Source organism: Chiloscyllium plagiosum, chromosome 21 (assembly GCF_004010195.1).
Source record: "Chiloscyllium plagiosum isolate BGI_BamShark_2017 chromosome 21, ASM401019v2, whole genome shotgun sequence".
In the NCBI taxonomy this organism is placed as follows: Eukaryota; Metazoa; Chordata; class Chondrichthyes; order Orectolobiformes; family Hemiscylliidae; genus Chiloscyllium; species Chiloscyllium plagiosum.
In genome coordinates, this window is record NC_057730.1 from 13348862 (window position 1) to 13365388 (window position 16527).

Sequence of the window (16527 nt, forward strand, 5' to 3'; positions counted from 1 at the left end):
AGTATGTAGGCCAGGAGAAAGAGGCAGGTCCCAAGTCTTTGTCAGACAGAACAGGAAATGAACCCATATTCTTGGCCATATGTTTACCATCTAACTACCTCAGCTAACCGGCCTCCCATTCTATTTCAATACTCCAGTTTAATAATGGAAAATGGCTAGTTCATTTATTCCATATTTATGTTTGTACTGGTAAATCAAAAGTGGGTTTATATTTGGTTAAATCAGATAGAACAGCAAAAAGTGTGCATAAGCACAGAACTTACTTCCCTATTTTTGAAAAAGGATTGAATGATATACTAGTAGCATTTGTAACATTTACTTGATGTTAACAGTAATTGCAGGAGATAGACCAAGGAGTCCTCCTTTAATTTAAGCAACTAGCTAAATATTTTTATATTGCAATGTATGCATTGCAAACGTGAATGTGAATCACTGACCTAATTACACCATAAAGTTATTGAATGGAGAGAGAAGGTTAAAGGTGTCCTTCAGGACTGTGTCGTTTTAAATCGATGGAGGCAATGAAAATGAATTCCACATCAAACAGTTGTACCCTGCTGGCTGCTTTCAAGACTTTCTCTGAAGCACTGTGCTTTCAAACTTAGATGTTCTCCATTAAATCTGCCATTGAGGGGATGGATGCCATGGAGTTGGATTACAGGATGAAGCTGGCAGAACTACAGAGGAGATACAAGGAGAAACAAAGGGAACTGGCCAAGCTCCAGAAGAGGAGAGACTCGGAGTAAGTGATTTAGCTTCAAAGGCAGCCCGTTGAATGGTCTGCAAATCAAAGGCAAGCTGGTGCAGCCATACTGCTCAGTGACTCAAATCTTCACAGCTATTAGATAATTCTGGACGTTAGCTATTACACTTCAGTCATAACAAAAACAGCTGCATATTGGCAAAAGTCTAGCAGGGCAGGCCATACCCCAAACTTGAGCCATCTTTTCTGAAAGACTAAGCAGTTTAACACTCTCAAAAATCACCAGTAGTTGGCCCAGTCTACTGCCCCAGGCAAACATCCCAACAGGGACATCATTAGGCAAGTTACTTTACGTTCCATAGATGGGGATAGGGATTCACGTTGACTCACTTAATCAAGGCCAGGCTGCTCAAACGTTCTCTACTACTAACAAGTTTAGTTGCTAAATCACATTTAAAATAATCCGTATTGTATCTCCGTAGAGAAAAACGGGATGAGAAAAGTAGGAGTTTGTCGCGGAGAGGACCTGGAAGGCCGCGAAAGAGAAAGCATGGCTCAAGCGCTCCGTCACCGCATGTTGATAGAGGGCGAAGTGACAGCAAGAGTGGGAAGTAAGTTAATGCGTGGAGAGACATGGTTCATCGTTGGTTAGCTGTGACTTGGCCAGTGTTATCTGAACGAGCGCCAGGCAACCTCTACAGGCTGGGGGTTGGGCTCAGTATTTCCATCATCTCCCCCCCCAACCCTGGCCCAGATATACATGGGCACCTAACTTCCATTTCCTGGCAGCCGGTCACTCCTAGCTATCTCTGTAAAAATCAAAGGAATGATCAGCCTGGTGTAGGGGGAGAGGCCACACAAGGTAGGGAAGCAGGTTGAAGGCCAAACACTCAAATGATTGAGTCTTAGGGACTTCAGGAGCAGTCTGTGAAAGGGTCCCGCCTCTCCGCACAGGTTTGTTTCATTTCAATGGACTAGCGTGCCAGCTGCAAGAGGGCTGTCTCTCTCTCTCTCACTCTCTCTCTTTCTCTCTCTATCTCGCTCCCGCACCCTTGTGGCGTGCGCTGGGCTCGGCTTTGACCCCTGCGTTTCAATCTCCAGGCATGGGAAAGGCTTCTCGCTCTCCGACGAGATGGAGACGGCCGACGGCTCCAGGAAGGTGAGGTCGGCAGCCCAGGATGATGACGATGAGGCGGAAAGCGTGAGCGTGAAAGCAAAAGGGCAGAGTCGCATGTGGGAGCAAGATGCGTCTTCGAGCTTTTCACACGAGGTGAGCCAATTGCGACAAAGCTCCTTCAGAAGGGCCCTTCCACGTGTCCTTCATTGTTAGGATGTTTCTCCATCTTGTCAACCATCTATCACGGTCATAACTCAATAATAAATCTCTTCTAATGGCTGAGCTAAAATTACGAATAAATTAATAAGCTATTAAAATGACTAAATTATCTGTACAACGCTCATAGGAACTAGGTGGGAGCATGCAATGGAATTGGCACCCAGACAAGAAATCTTATCAATCATTTATTTTCAGAAATAAATATTTTTAAGAACATCAGATCAAGAATCCACCCAAAACATAACCTTGGACTCAAAATGACATTGTTGTCTGAAGCTGTCCCCCACCTACATTACCAACCCCTCCATTATTTATCAAGTGTATTCAGTGACCTTAACTTCTTCAACTCAAAAGATACATTTCCCCTCAACATAGGTGGGGGTCAACATAACATGTGGTAACGGGAAGAATAGACGCCGTCAAAGTAGCCATTCACCGGGCAACTGTCCTAATGAGCAGCTAATTCGATAATGGCCATCTTTTGCCATTACTCAGCGGTAAAACAGCCCTCAAAATGTCTGCCCTCAGATTGTCCTGAGCCAGCAGTTACCCCAAATAAAACCAAGAGCAAAATAATTGATCAGACAATTTATGTAATCACATTTAGGATAATCGGTGCTTTGTGCATCCTCTCGCCTATATGACTTTCTGAAATTGGAGGGCCATGTGAGGGAGGTCATGTTAATGGAACTGTTTGAATATTGCTTGAACGTTCCCATCTTCCTGTTGTTATTTGCCATGCCATTTGAAATCAAGTGACTTCCATGTATGCAAATAGATGTTTTTGTAATCAATCTGTGCAGAGATGTTATTACACACCTCTGAAGCAGCTTGGAGTTGAACCAAGGCCTCCTGTGTCAGAGGTAGGGACACTACCACTGCAACACGAGAGCTCCTCCAATCTGAAAATACTCTTTAACGCATTTCCAATGATTACTGTTTGTAAAATAGTGAGTGCTAGTAAAAAGAGTACATTTATGCTTTGGTTCACAGGAGCCTTGTTTTAGTCAGTTCTTCCATTTACTAAATTAAAAATTCATAACCACAGCTCCTTCTAGGTGAAAAGGTTTAAGAGTAGTGGTTGTCTTTCAGAATATGCAATTATAGGTGGTCAGTGGGCTGGTGCGGAAAAAAAAGGTACAGAATACTTGCCATTATTCTGATTGGATCCATTTATAAGACAAAGTGGACATTTTCACAGCAGACAATTCAAAATGACAAATGTCACACTCCAGTGGGTTAATGCACTGGAAATCAAGCCCTGCTACATCTCGTTCACCACAAAAGATAATGTTTTTATATAAGTACACAAAAGTCCTTGGTTTACCCGATTTGCAGACCCAGGTCAATGGAAACTGCAGACCAGGTTTCTATAATTAATTAAAATTACTATTTATTAAAATTAATAGACTTTAGCTGCTGATAAACAGTTAAAACTGTCAACATATCACTCCACAAATTAAAACCTTAGTCTCCTTACAAACTCCTCTTTGCGCACGAGCACCACTCACTTTCTCTCACAAGCACCAACCTCATACACATACACCACACACACACAGACCACTCTCTCTCTCTCTCTCCACACATGCACACACACACAGAAAATGTACAAGGACAGAGGTAAATAATCTGGACAGACTGTTCAGTTGTATTTGCCCATGGATTATGTTGAGTTGGTTCTTACTAATCTGTAAGTTTGTTTCTGGCTTCCCTTTCCCAAATGCTTCCACTGGTTTGCAAAAGGCACTGGGTGACTGGTTTCCTTGGAAAATGTCTCTGATTAATTGATTAAATGTCATAGTTCACAGTAACTGCTGAAGGAAAGATTAATTGATTTGCTTCAGGTTTAAAGTGAGTTTGACTCACTTCTGAGTATCTGGTGCAGATTCAAACCCTTCTCTGTATCTTGTTCCCAGTTTCCTGACAGCCAATCACACCTGCTGGTTGGCAAAAAGCCCTTTTCAACTAATCACCAGTGCATAGACCAATCAATTCTTTTCACCATCCAGGTATATTAGTACACAAATATACAGCTACAGTTCATCTGAAGCTAACTGAGTTACTGCTTGTGCAAGATACTTTGGTTACTTTCCTTTGAAACCATGCACCCACCCTTTAAACATACTTGTTTAAAGCAGTCCCGACTCACTTCAGTCCACAACTTTTAAAAACATAAAAATAAAAATACACAGATCCTACACACGAAAGGAAGGCAACAGAAATCGAGGGGCTACTAAAATGGATTAAATTAAGGTAATTTACATTAACAGAGAAAATGTAACAGAGAAACTCAGGGGACTAAAAGCAAACAAACGAATCTCAGAACCTAAACGGAAAACCCATCTGATTAATTAATGAGGATTTTTTAAACTGTAACTTGTATTGCAGGTAGAGCAGTAGATGTAATATATTCAGCTTTCCAAAGGAATGTCGCTACAACCTTTGCTTCTGATGCAGTAGATTAAAAAAAATGGGTTTTCTTTTAAGCAGTTCTACATATGCTGTTTTTATAGTTGTATTTGTTGGTTCTGTACTGGATATACAGGCATGACTGCAATGAATTGTTATAAAAGGGATGAAGAGTTGCTGGGATCTTGGAGGATGGGTTGGCATGGGGGGTGGGTGGGGGAATATAAGAGTTCAGGGCTAGGAGGCCTAAACTATATGCAAGTCCCCAGAAAACGCAGGTGGTCCTTTTTATTGTCCACCTTGGCAATTACTGTTCCCATGATCACTTCCTTTCAGTTTAATGAGCATGACTCTATCCCAGTCCCTACCTCCTCACCTTATGAAGGTGGGATATGCCAATTTGGGAAATTTGTTGATTCAAGCTACGCTCCTTAGTAGTGAAAACCCAGCTCTATGAGCACAAAGCTCCAAGCCCACCCCTCTGGAAAGCCACTCGTTGCTGTTCCAAGTTCCTCAATGACTAAGGGATCGATTCACTGAAGCTGTTTCTTTTGCAAGTACATCTCCTCTCCCAGTGATGCTGAGGATGCCATTTTGTATTGGAGTGACACTAACTTCAGATCTTCTGTTACTTTGAACCCAACAGAGCCACGGCCAGATTAAGTTCAAGAAGAAGAGGAAGGTCAGTGAACAGGACCAGCTGGCAACCAAGCTGCACCAAACCCTCTCGCTAACTAAATTAAAGTCACCCTTTAAGTTTGCAGATGGTTCAACAGGGAAGCGGAAATGTGGCATCATGGACAACTGCAGGCACCTGAGCTCCCATAAGGACTTTCTGGGGAAAGACGGAAGGAAGGCGCTGCATAAAGCCATCGGCAGCTCACCGAGCATGCTCCCTTCCAAAGAAAGCAAAAGCAAAATGGCAGCCAAGGGCAGGAAGTTGGAGTCAAGTTCAAAGTTGAAGGGTAGGCTGAAGACGTCCCATTCTCCGGCAAGATCAGAGGTCAGCAGTTACTCTTACAGTAAGTTGCAGTTTTTCAACTTCAGCGAAGCAAGTAAAAACGATTCAAAATGAAGTCTGTTATTATCTGGGATGGATTAGATTACACACAGTCGGAACATTCAAAGTCTCACTAATTGTGAGGAAGGTAGCCTGTGTGTTCAGCTGAAGTCCGCAATCACGTTTCCCACCAGACCATGTTTGCTGGGTCTCAGGTGAAGTGAGATGGTGAGAACTTTTGGTTAAAATATAACCTGCGATAGGATGGAATGGCCACTGCCTTTAGTCAATACTTAAAGCAGTTTATTTAGTTGATTGATGGTTTCAGGGACTCATCTTGTGTATGATTTTTCAAGCTGATAAATGTTGATGCTGGAAGATGAAATGTTCTCCACTTCTGGCACCCAGTGCTGGCATCTCAAGGTTCCATCTGACTGTGGGTCCAGATACAGATAAAGATTTCCCCTCATCCCAACCTTGGCACAGCAATGGGGCCAGTCTGAAGCAACTCACTCTGGCAGTGAAGCTACTGTTGCAGATCAACCATCTGTCAAGGGCACTGCGTCACTTCCATTTCCTCGAAAATCAGGTTGGGAAAACTGGGTGCTTTCCATTATTGCTGAAGAACAGGTTAAAAATCCACCCAACACTCCCGGGGCATCTCAACAGCCCATTACGTTATTCCTTTGTCTTAGTACTGACAAGATGGGAGCCCGTTTCCTGCTTCGCTCTTTTAGAACATTTGCTGGAGCTTTTCTTTTGAACATTACAATCGAATGATCCGAAGTTTAAATTTAAATCGCTAAAAGTAACTTACGTAAATCCCGCGGACATTATTAGAAAGGTAAATCTGCTGCAGTCTAATATGTCATATGAATTTTGAAGCATCTCTTATTGCCTTGTCTGTATTACTTGAGAAGGGCTCAGCGTGGGATTTTAGCTTGACGAAACTGGTTAGAGTAAATTCTCACAATATGGTGCATTGTTGTCCAGGTTAGGAAAGTTTGATTGCCTTTAGTGAGTGAATGCGTTGTTCAGTGTGGATGTCGACCAGACAGGCTGGTTGCTGTGATCACTCCTGTTTGGCTTCTGTTGATCTCAGTGGGGTCACAGGAGCGTGGCTTAACATTTGGCTTCAGTTTCCCAGTGTTGGAGAGGAGGGCAGGTTAACTGAACTCAGGGCCCAATGGTTCCCTGATGAGGCCACCTAGGGTAGTGCACATGTAGACGTGCAGAGCGGACGGGCCACAGGTGACATGCACCTCACAGTGGAATAGTTGTGTGTTCCGAGTTTGTTGAAGATTTTGGGGAGGGGTGGGGTGGTGTCAGGTATTATCGAAACATGACCCTGCCCGCACTGGGGAAGGAGAGAACACAGAGTGAGACAAAAGAAGCAAGTTGCCTATGCTGAACTGGTAAATTTAGCCTGTAGTAAGTAGTTTGGGAATCAATAGACAATAGACAATAGGTGCAAGAGTAGGCCATTCAGCCCTTCGAGCCTGCACCGCCATTCAAAATAATCATGACTGATCATTCCTAATCAGTATCCTGTTCCTGCCTTATCTCCATAACCCTTGATTCCACTATCTTTGAGAGCTCTATCCAACTCCTTCTTAAATGAATCCAGAGAGTGGGCTTTCACTGCCCTCTGGGGCAGAGCATTCCACACAGCCACCACTCTCTCTCGGTTTTGCTTATTTGACAGCCAGCTGGTTTGCAATGCAAGTGAAGCCAGCAGCTTGGGTTCAATTCTCACTCCAACTGAGGTTAATATGAAGGGCTCTCCTTCTCAACTTCTCCCCTTGCCTGAGGTTGGCAACTTTACCTTTAGTTGTGGACATACAATTGTTATTTGTAATTCCTAGTTTTTACACAACAGGTTAGCAGACGAAAAGGTGTAGATTTCATATTTTAAAAAATGATGATAACATTAGATTTACTGATTCAGTCAGCTTCTGCCCATCACACTACAACAACTTACATTTAGATAGTATCTTGAATGTAGTGAAACTTCCCAAGATGCCTCATGGAAGCACTATCAAATGGAATTTGGCACTCACCTGCATAAGGAAATATCAAGAGAAGTGGTCAAAAGCTTGGTCAGTCGGGTGAGTTTCAGAGGAGAGCTTGCTGGGGGCAGAGAGAGTTCAAGAAGCAAATAGACTTCCTGAGGGAGCTCTAAAACACTGAACTGAGAAGGCACAGCTGTTAAGAAGTGATTATTGAAAATTGGTGATGCATGAAAGACCAGAATGAGAGGAGTGTAAGCATCTCTGAGGTTCTCGAGGAGATCACAGAGATGGGGGGTGAGTAAGACATTGGGGTGATTTGAAAATGAATGAGAATTTTCAAATAGAGATTGTAGACAATAATGTATTGTCACTTGGAGGGCATCAGTCACCTGACTATCTGCAATTCCTTTTTTGAGTATTTGGCAAATTGAGGAAGCCTGGTTGCTTGATTTTTATGTTTCTTTACATGGTGCTGTGGTGTGCAGACGCTTTGAGGAGTGACACTGAGTGCTACCTTTTACCACTGCAGATACTGACACAGAGGATGAGGAGGAACTGGTAAAGGATGAATGGCCGTTGCAGTCCACCTCAAGTATGTCCGAGCGATCAGGCTCCAAACTGAAGGCACCTGCTCTCTATGGCATAATATCAAAGAAAAGCAAGGCTTCACTGGGCACAAAGCAGGCCAAAAGACTAGCGTCTGCCACTGGGACTATCAGATCACAACGAGCAACCGACAAGAAAAATCTGAAGCACTTTGCCTTGCTATTGGAGGAAGCCGAGGGTGGATCTTCCTTCAGTGACAGTTCGGAGGACTCATTCAATCAAGGTTAATAGAAGTAAACCTCAGGTGTTGAGAGCAAATGATGGTGCAAAGTAGTGACCATCTGGAATTTGGCAGGTGTAGGCTGCCCTTTTCTAACTGTTGTATTAAATATTGGCTCTTTTGGAGCCTGTGTCTAATTGGCTAATTCCTAAGTCCTTCCTTCCTACCCCACCACCCCCCTCCCATCCCCCCACCCCTTGGGATTGGCCTCTTGAGAGGCTTCACTGAACCACTGGAATTGTAAATTGAATACTTTGTGTGTGTGTGTGTGTTTTCCCAATGTTTGTATTGCAATGTGCTGCCGAAGCTTAATTAAACATGTTCATTTCTTTTTTAACTAAATGAGCGTGCTTTGTCTCTCTTGCTTTGCATTTGCTTTTAATTTTTTTTTAAATATATAGTCTTCTTCTAATAGATGAAAGGGCATTTCACTTCATCCCCACTTGCAATAGAACTCTCTATTATTCAGATATCCCTTTCATGTTTCTAGGAAGTGCATTGATGTTGGTTATCTGTCTTTATTTCTTAGAAGCTTGCTGGTATTGCCTCCTCTAGTCTCTAATATGTCCTTGAATGTCCAATAATTTCGCCATCCTTTTTTTGTGTTCGTTTCTAGATTTTCTGTTTTCTAGTTCAAACTGTTTCCAAACCCACAAAAGAAATGTGTGGAAACATCACAGCTTGAATATTGTCCTCAGGAGTTGATTGGCATTTTCTACTTCATTTACTGAAGCACTCAGCAAACTTAAAATGAGACGCAGAATAATATGTGATAGTGGGAAGGGAATCATGTGCAGGAGTACTCATTGGTTTGGCAATGGTTGAAATCCAGTGAAGGATCTAATTAGTATCAAAATGTAATTGGCATCGAGGTTTATAGAGCCAGTATGAAGCATAAAGAGCATTTTAATATTGGTTATGTGTTAAGAATATGTGGGAGTGAGTGTGGTACAATTTTTCCAATTGTTGAAATAAAATCCTGTTGCAAATTGTCACCGTCCATTCTGCTTGAACCTCTGGAGACTCCAACGTTTTCAAACGCTGGTTTCCCAGATACTTTCAAACGACTGACATAGCAGACTGGTGTCTGAATACCAAAAAATGTGCTGCTTAATACTGCTTCCTTAAGCATGTTCAATCCTATTTAAATGCAAGCCTGTTACTAACATTCAAAAGCAAATTGGAATTTCCAAATGTTGTTCATAATTTAATGGTTCAGATTTATTCTTGGGGTGTTGGTATAATTTAGTGCAACTGTCTCACCAGTTGTAAAACTATGTAATTGTTTGAAAGCTTGATGACTGCCTTATCCCGTCTGGACAGGGTGAAAGTTTATATGTACTGTTTTTTTTCAACAAAAAAAATTGTACAAAACAATTTAAAGAAATGAACTTCTATAAACTGTATGAATACCTTAAAGTTCTGTTATGTTTTGTTTTAATAGTGTTGTGCTATAAAAACTCAGGGTGGTATTCCTCTTTTTTTTAAATTAAACTCAAATGGTAGGTGTAAAATAATTATTGCCCACTTTGTACCAACATATTGTGCCTCCCATCACGAGCCTGTTTCAGAACACAGACATTCCAACTGTTTGATACAGGAAGGAGATTGTTGAAACATTTTCTTTTGTTTTCAGAGACAAGTCCCTTATATGTCACAGGGCAAATCCAATTTACTGTGAACAATGGGATATTCAACAAGATACACTTTTTGTATCAGGTCAGTTGTTGGAAATACCCACTTTCTCAGAATTGGACTTGCATTAGGACTAGGTGGAGACATAACAGCAAGCAATCACATGAAATTGTAGAAGGGTAGTACTCATTGCCAGAAGCAGTTCTGTTTTTTTTTGAAATGGCAATGGTCAGCGGTATGGGCTAGACATCTGAACAAGGCTGAGCAAAAGTTAGGGATCGGTATTGTGTTGCTTTCCCGTGGTGAAAGGCAACAGGTTATCATTCAGTAATCAAAATAATAATCATAACAATACTGGGAGTATCACTCTGAGGTCAAGGTGGGGCTATTTTAAAATTATGGTTATCAGGAAATGTTAAAAGGTTAAAAAAAAACATTTCTTAAAGGCCCGAGTCATATCTTTTGCTCATCCAGTTCTGTGAGGTTGACAGATCCTGAATCTTTTTGTTATCTTTTTGATATAATATTTGGAATATAAACTATTGATGGATCTTCATGGGGGAAGCAGTGCCAATTATAAATAATCCAGTGGTCTTTACTTCATCCCTGCTCCCGGTTGCAGCCCAGGGTATATCGAAATCCATTAACACCTGGTTGTATTGCTACATCTTGCATCTGCCAACAAAATCAATAGGCTCTTTACTAGAAAGTGTCCTTGCTGTGGCAAAGGAATTGATGGTTTCTGGTGGTTCTGTCTTAGGAGAACAGTCCACTCTACTTGGAGGTGAGGTGTGGTGGGGGGGGGTCAAGTCAGTGGATCAATTTAAAGAATTCTGTTTGAATAAGACAGGATGTTTGCTAACTTGTGAGCACAGGAAATAAATGAGTAGGTCCACTGGATTCTCATATAATTGGCAATGGTATATTGAAAGTGAAGTTGCTTTTTCTTGGAATTTTTGATATGTTGCCTACAAAAGGTCAGCAAAGGTTTGCCCTGGTATTGTTGATAATGGGCAAGATCTGTTACTAATTGCCTTAAGGGATATTTGGGTAATAGGGTTCTTTATGGCTGTCCCCTAATGTCCAGTACTAAAACAATAACCTGGCTTTTCTAGAATGCTCGCTTTCTCCTTGCAGCTGCTTGACACCCCTTCACCTTTGACCCCTATCCATGATGCTTGAATGTCTATCGGTATCTTGCATTGCTCTCATGCTGCACTAAGAAGCAAAGTGATTGGCTGGGAGTAGGGCAGACACCACGCAGTGGGGTCACTTTCCATGGCAGCAGAACCTTGCATTGTTATGTAGGTAGGAACACCACTTTTCTTCATGTAACTTTTGAACTCTTGACCACTGTCCTTGCCATATTTGTTGTTTCTTTTTTTTAATAAATTGTACCTGTGACGTAGTTAAATTTAAATGTTTTGGGAAGAAAAAAAATCCCATTATGCTGTTGCAATTAAAGATGTTGTTATGTGATAAAATAGGTAAAATTGTTACCATGACAACAAAGGACCCAAAACTGTTCGAAGTCTGCCTACACACAGCCTGCTTTGTACACAGTAGGCTCGCTTGCTTCTACAAATAAGCTGTGAATTGATTTTCTGAGTGCTCATTACTCAGATGCAATCTTTCTTTAACATACTTACATTGCTCAATGCCTCCTCGAATAACAAAAGGTGCTGCTAACAATCGGCTTTCTCGCTTTACTTATCCCTAACCAATCTTGCACTGTTCAGTAGAGGTGCACACTGTTTGTAACATTCTGGCGCAAAGCCATCAAAACAAAACAAAGTTAACAAGTAAATTCTGATTGAGACTGGTGCAAATAGTTTAAGCTATTGCATAAAAACAGAAAAAAAAATAATATCGGTGTATCTGCTTGACAGTACATTTGAATGTAAAGTATTTGTAAATTTAACCCTTGGACTTCTAGTCCATCTTCTGGCTTCTAACAGTCAAAGGGTTAAATATGATATACAGGATGGAAATTTCTTTACACTCAGTTATTTTAGAGCATTTATTTATTTGTAATGATGAACTGTGCAGCTTGTTTGTTAGAAATGTGGGTTGGAGGAGTGGAGAATGTTGGCTAATATATGCAAATGGACTTGTTTTATGAGGTCTCCACAGTGATGAAAAGTTCTGAGGTTGAAAGGAAGTTACCATACACTCTGAACACCAGTTTCAATCATCTCTGAGTGAGGAATGGTTCATCTTTTCACACACTCAACATCTCGTTGCTCTCAGTATCCCCATCCATTTTTAATTGTGAATCAAGTTACCTGTTAATGTGCAAAATGGATCGGAAATTCAAATTTCTTGCTCTTGAATAATCTGAAGAGCTTCAAATTTATCACCCCTTTCTTAATGTTGTAGGGCCAAACAGTTTGTACTCTGGTCTTTCAAGGATTTATAACCAATTATAAAACCAAACAGAGATCAAAGCACAAATGTGGGTCATTCTCCAGTGTTTTCAACCCAGACTCTTAATGCGCAGGTTGTTTTTATTGTCAGTAACTTACTACTTTTTTCAATGTAGATTACACCTCTGAAGAAGAGGATTATAGGAATGATTGCAGTGATGCTCTTTCCTCACCAGTCCTGGATGAGAGTGGTCTCGGCCTACTAGCCAGGTTTGCAGCCAGTGCCCTGCCAAGTCCGGTTATGACTCCACCATTATCGCTTGTTCAGCTTGAGGCCAAGCAGAAAGCCAAGAAGAAAGAAGAAAGGCAGAACTTGTTGGGTGAGTGGATCTTATTTGTTGTAAATTGACTGACCATCTAGTCACTTGAGAACAAGAGTTGGATTTAGTTTTGCTAAAATAAGGCTGACGAGTTAACTCTACTTTCTTTGGTTAGTGTAAGTGATATGAATTCTGGTCATAATGCCAACTTGCTCACAAACCAGTATGGCAGATCAAATCCAAAATGAAGCCTTCTGTTTGTTTGTGAGGAATATGAATCACTGTTCAGAAACTCAACTCGGCAGGATTTGCTTCTGTTCTGTGACTGTTTTAGAAAGATGAAATATTGAAACAATTCAGAGAAAGAAATGCTATAACTCTAGTACGTCGGATGGATCAATTTTTGTCCAATGTGTGCAAGAGGGTTTCCTGACAAAGTATGTTGAAGGGCTGACAAGAGGGGAGGCCACACTGGATCAAGTACTTGGTAATGAATCAGGCCAGGTGTTTGATTTAGTGGTAGATGAGCACTTTGGAGAGAGTGACCTTAATTCAGTTATGTTTAGTTTAGTGATGGAAAGGGATAAGTACATGCTGCAGGGCAAGAGTTATAGATGGAGGAAGGGCAATTATAATGCGAATAGGCAAGACTTAGGAGGCATAGAATGGGGCAGCAAAATGAAGGGGATGGGGACAATCGAAATGTGGAGCTGGTTTATGGACCAGGATTTTGCATGTCCTTGAAATGTCTATCCCTGTCAGGCAGAAAGGAAGTGATAAGGTAAGGGAACGTGGTTTACTAAAGAAATTGCATCTCTTGTTAAGTGGAAGAAGGAGGCTTATGTGACAATGAGACAAACTGGTTCAGATGAGGTGATAGAGAGTTACAGATTGGCTAGGAAGGATTTAAAGAGAGAGTTAAGAAGAGCAAGGAGAGGACATATGCAGTCTTTAGCAGGTAGAATAAAAGAGAACCATAAATCTTTCTATGGGTATTGAAGAATAAAAGGATGGCTAGGGTAGGAATAGGGCCAGTCAAAGACAGAAGTGGGAAGTTGAGTGTGGACCCTGTGGACATCAGAGAGGTGCTCAGTGAATATTCCTCATCTGTTTCACTCAGAAAAAGGAGAGTATTGCAGAGGAGAAGAATGGGATACAGGATATTAGACTAGAAAGGATCAAGATTAGTAAGGAGGAGGTGTTATCAATTCTAGGAGTGAAAGTAAACAAGACCCCTGGGCCAGATGGGGTTTATCTGAGGATTCTCTGAGAAGCTAGGGAGGAGATGTTAGTGCCTTTGGCCTTGATCTTTGAGTCATCATTGTCTACAGGTTTAGTACCAGAGGACTGGAGGATTTTTGCGCCCTTGTTCAATAAGGGCAGTAGAGATGACCAAGGTAATTATAGGCCAGTGAACCTTATGTCTGTTGTAGGAAAAGTTTTGGAGAGGATTATAAGAGATAGGATTTATAATCATCTAACAAGCAACAATTTGATTGCAGATAGTCAACAATGTTTCGTCAAGGGCAGGTCATGTCTTACAAACCTCATTGAATTTTTTGAGAAGGTGACCAAGCATGTGGATGAGGATAGGGCAGTTGACATGGTGTACGTGGACTTCTGTAAAGCCTTTGATAAGTTTCCATATGACAGGCTGTTGGAGAAAATGCAGAGGCATGGGATTGAAGATGATTTAGCAGTTTGGATTAGAACCTGGCTTTCTGAAAGAAGGCAGCAAGTGGTGGTTGATGAAAAATATTCAGCCTGGAGTCCAGTTACTAGTGGTGTGCCACAAGGATCTGTTTTGGGACCACTGCTGTTTGTCATTTTTATAACTGCAGGCATAGGTGGATGAGTTAGTACATTTGCAGATGGCACTAAAGTCGGTAGAGTAGTGGACAGTGTGGAAGAATGTTGCAGGGGGACTTAGATAAACTACAGAATTGGCCTGAGAGGTGGCAAATGGAGTTTAATGCAGATAAATGTGAGGTGATTCACTTTGGGAAGAATAACAGGAAGGCAGAATACTGAGTCAATGGAAAGATTCTTGGTAGTGTGGATGTGCAGAGGGATCATGGTGTGCATGGACATAGATCCCTGAAAGTTGCCACCCAGGTTGATAGTGCTGTTAAGAAGGCATGCAGTGTATTAGGTTTTATTGATAGAAGGATTGAGTTCTGGAGCTGTACTGTCATGCTGCAACTATACAAAATGCTAGTGCGGCTGCACTTGGAATATTGTGTACAGTTCTGCTCACCCCATTAGAGGAAGGATATGGAAGCATTGGAAAAGGTGCAGAGGAGATTTACCAAGATGTTGCCTGGTCTGGAGAGAAGATCTTATCAGGAATGGCTGAGAGACTTGGGTCTGTTCTCATTGGAGAGAAGAAGGCTAAGAGGGGATTTAATTGAGACATACAAGATGATCAGAGGATTAGATAGGGTAGACAGTGAAAGTCTTTTTCCTAGGATGATGACATCAGCTTGTACAAGGGGGCATAGCTTCAAATTGAGGGGTGATAGATTTAAGACAAATGTCAGAGGCAGGTTCCTCACTCAGGGAGTGGTCAGGACGTGGAATGCCCTACCTGCCAATATAGCTAACTCAGCTACATTATGGAGATTTAAACAATCCTTGAATGAGCATATGGATGATGATGGGATAGTGTAGGGTGGGGATAGTGTAGGGTGATGGACTTAGATTAGTTCACAACATTGAGGACCGAAGGGCCTGTTCTGCGCTGTATTGTTCTATGTTCTATGAAAGGTTAAGAGAACGTGAGTTTATCCATGGTACTCCATGTGAGATGTGGTATAGCAGGGCAGCCTCCTTCTTTGCAGCAGTCTGTTCCATGTGTGTGATGAATCAACGAACTTTGACCCTATTTGTGGATGTGCCAAGGGCTGTTAGGTGTTTCTAGTCTGGAAAGCTAGTGATGGATAGAAATGGAGCCTTGGCACGTCGATGAGCATTTATTTACAGAGACGTGTTTTGGAAACATCACTTCCAACACTTGGACTTTCAGGCTTGGTTTTTGTTCCCTAGTGAGAGTAAGAAAATGTCACAGTTCACCCCAGCCACTGAGGGAAACCTTTCACCAAAAGATGGGCTCCTTGTCCCACAGGGGGGCGTAAGGGATGGAGATTGGCTCACTGAACCTGGATGCAAATTGGAGGCAGCCACAATGACTGCCGAGGGCTGAGCTATTCAAAAGCCTGCCTCAGTTCTCTTAGACGTTTTTTCTCTGTTGTTTTGTTAAATACAAGGCCCTCTCCTCTAACCCTAACCCAAAACCTGTACATCCTCCTCACCCTTTTCTGATGAAGAGCTCATGCTCAAAATGTCGACTCTCCTGCTCTCCGGATACTGCCTGACTGGCTGTGCTTTTCCAGCAACACATGTTTTGACTGTGGTCTCCAGCATCTACAGTCTTCACTTCTCCACTCCACCCCTACCCCTGGCACCATCACCCACTCATCATACCTCGTCCACTCAAGTGTATGCTTACCCATTACCCCCTCCCCAGCCATTGCAATGATCACCCATGCCAGTCCATGCCGCAACCCATGACCTCTCATAGCCTCCATGCCAGCCTAATACTCAGCCCATGTTTTCTGATAGCCTCTGAGCCAACTTAATACCAACTCATGCCCACCCACTCATCATACATTGACCTTCCACCCTTTGTACCAACTCACCCAGTCCACCATGGGAAGACCTCAGTAGAGCTATTGACAAAATAAAGTTAACATCTAGCTATCAATTCCAACTGTCACTAGAATTTAAAAAAATTCATGAAAGCATATTGAAATCTTTGAGAGACCATCAGTTCTTAATCAGATATCAACAAACAAGCTTCTACTCATAATCCCAAATCAAAGACAGCCAATCCTTTAATAACCTCTTTGAGCTACAAACAA

At 41.9% G+C, this 16527-nt stretch overlaps 1 protein-coding gene across 10 annotated transcripts in view; it reads left to right on the forward strand.

Annotated features, from left to right (window-relative positions):
- The window catches only part of tnrc18 (trinucleotide repeat containing 18), a 179187-nt gene that overhangs the window by 111275 nt on the left and 51385 nt on the right, over positions 1–16527 (forward strand). For 9 of the 10 annotated variants that reach the window (XM_043711267.1, XM_043711266.1, XM_043711269.1 and 6 more), the window contains 6 exons: positions 606–742; positions 1186–1314; positions 1805–1973; positions 5095–5470; positions 7990–8289; positions 12464–12667. In XM_043711267.1, the coding sequence (XP_043567202.1) occupies positions 606–742; positions 1186–1314; positions 1805–1973; positions 5095–5470; positions 7990–8289; positions 12464–12667 (1315 nt within the window). The remainder of the gene's footprint in view (positions 1–605; positions 743–1185; positions 1315–1804; positions 1974–5094; positions 5471–7989; positions 8290–12463; positions 12668–16527) is intronic. The other variant, XM_043711273.1, reaches the window with a different exon arrangement.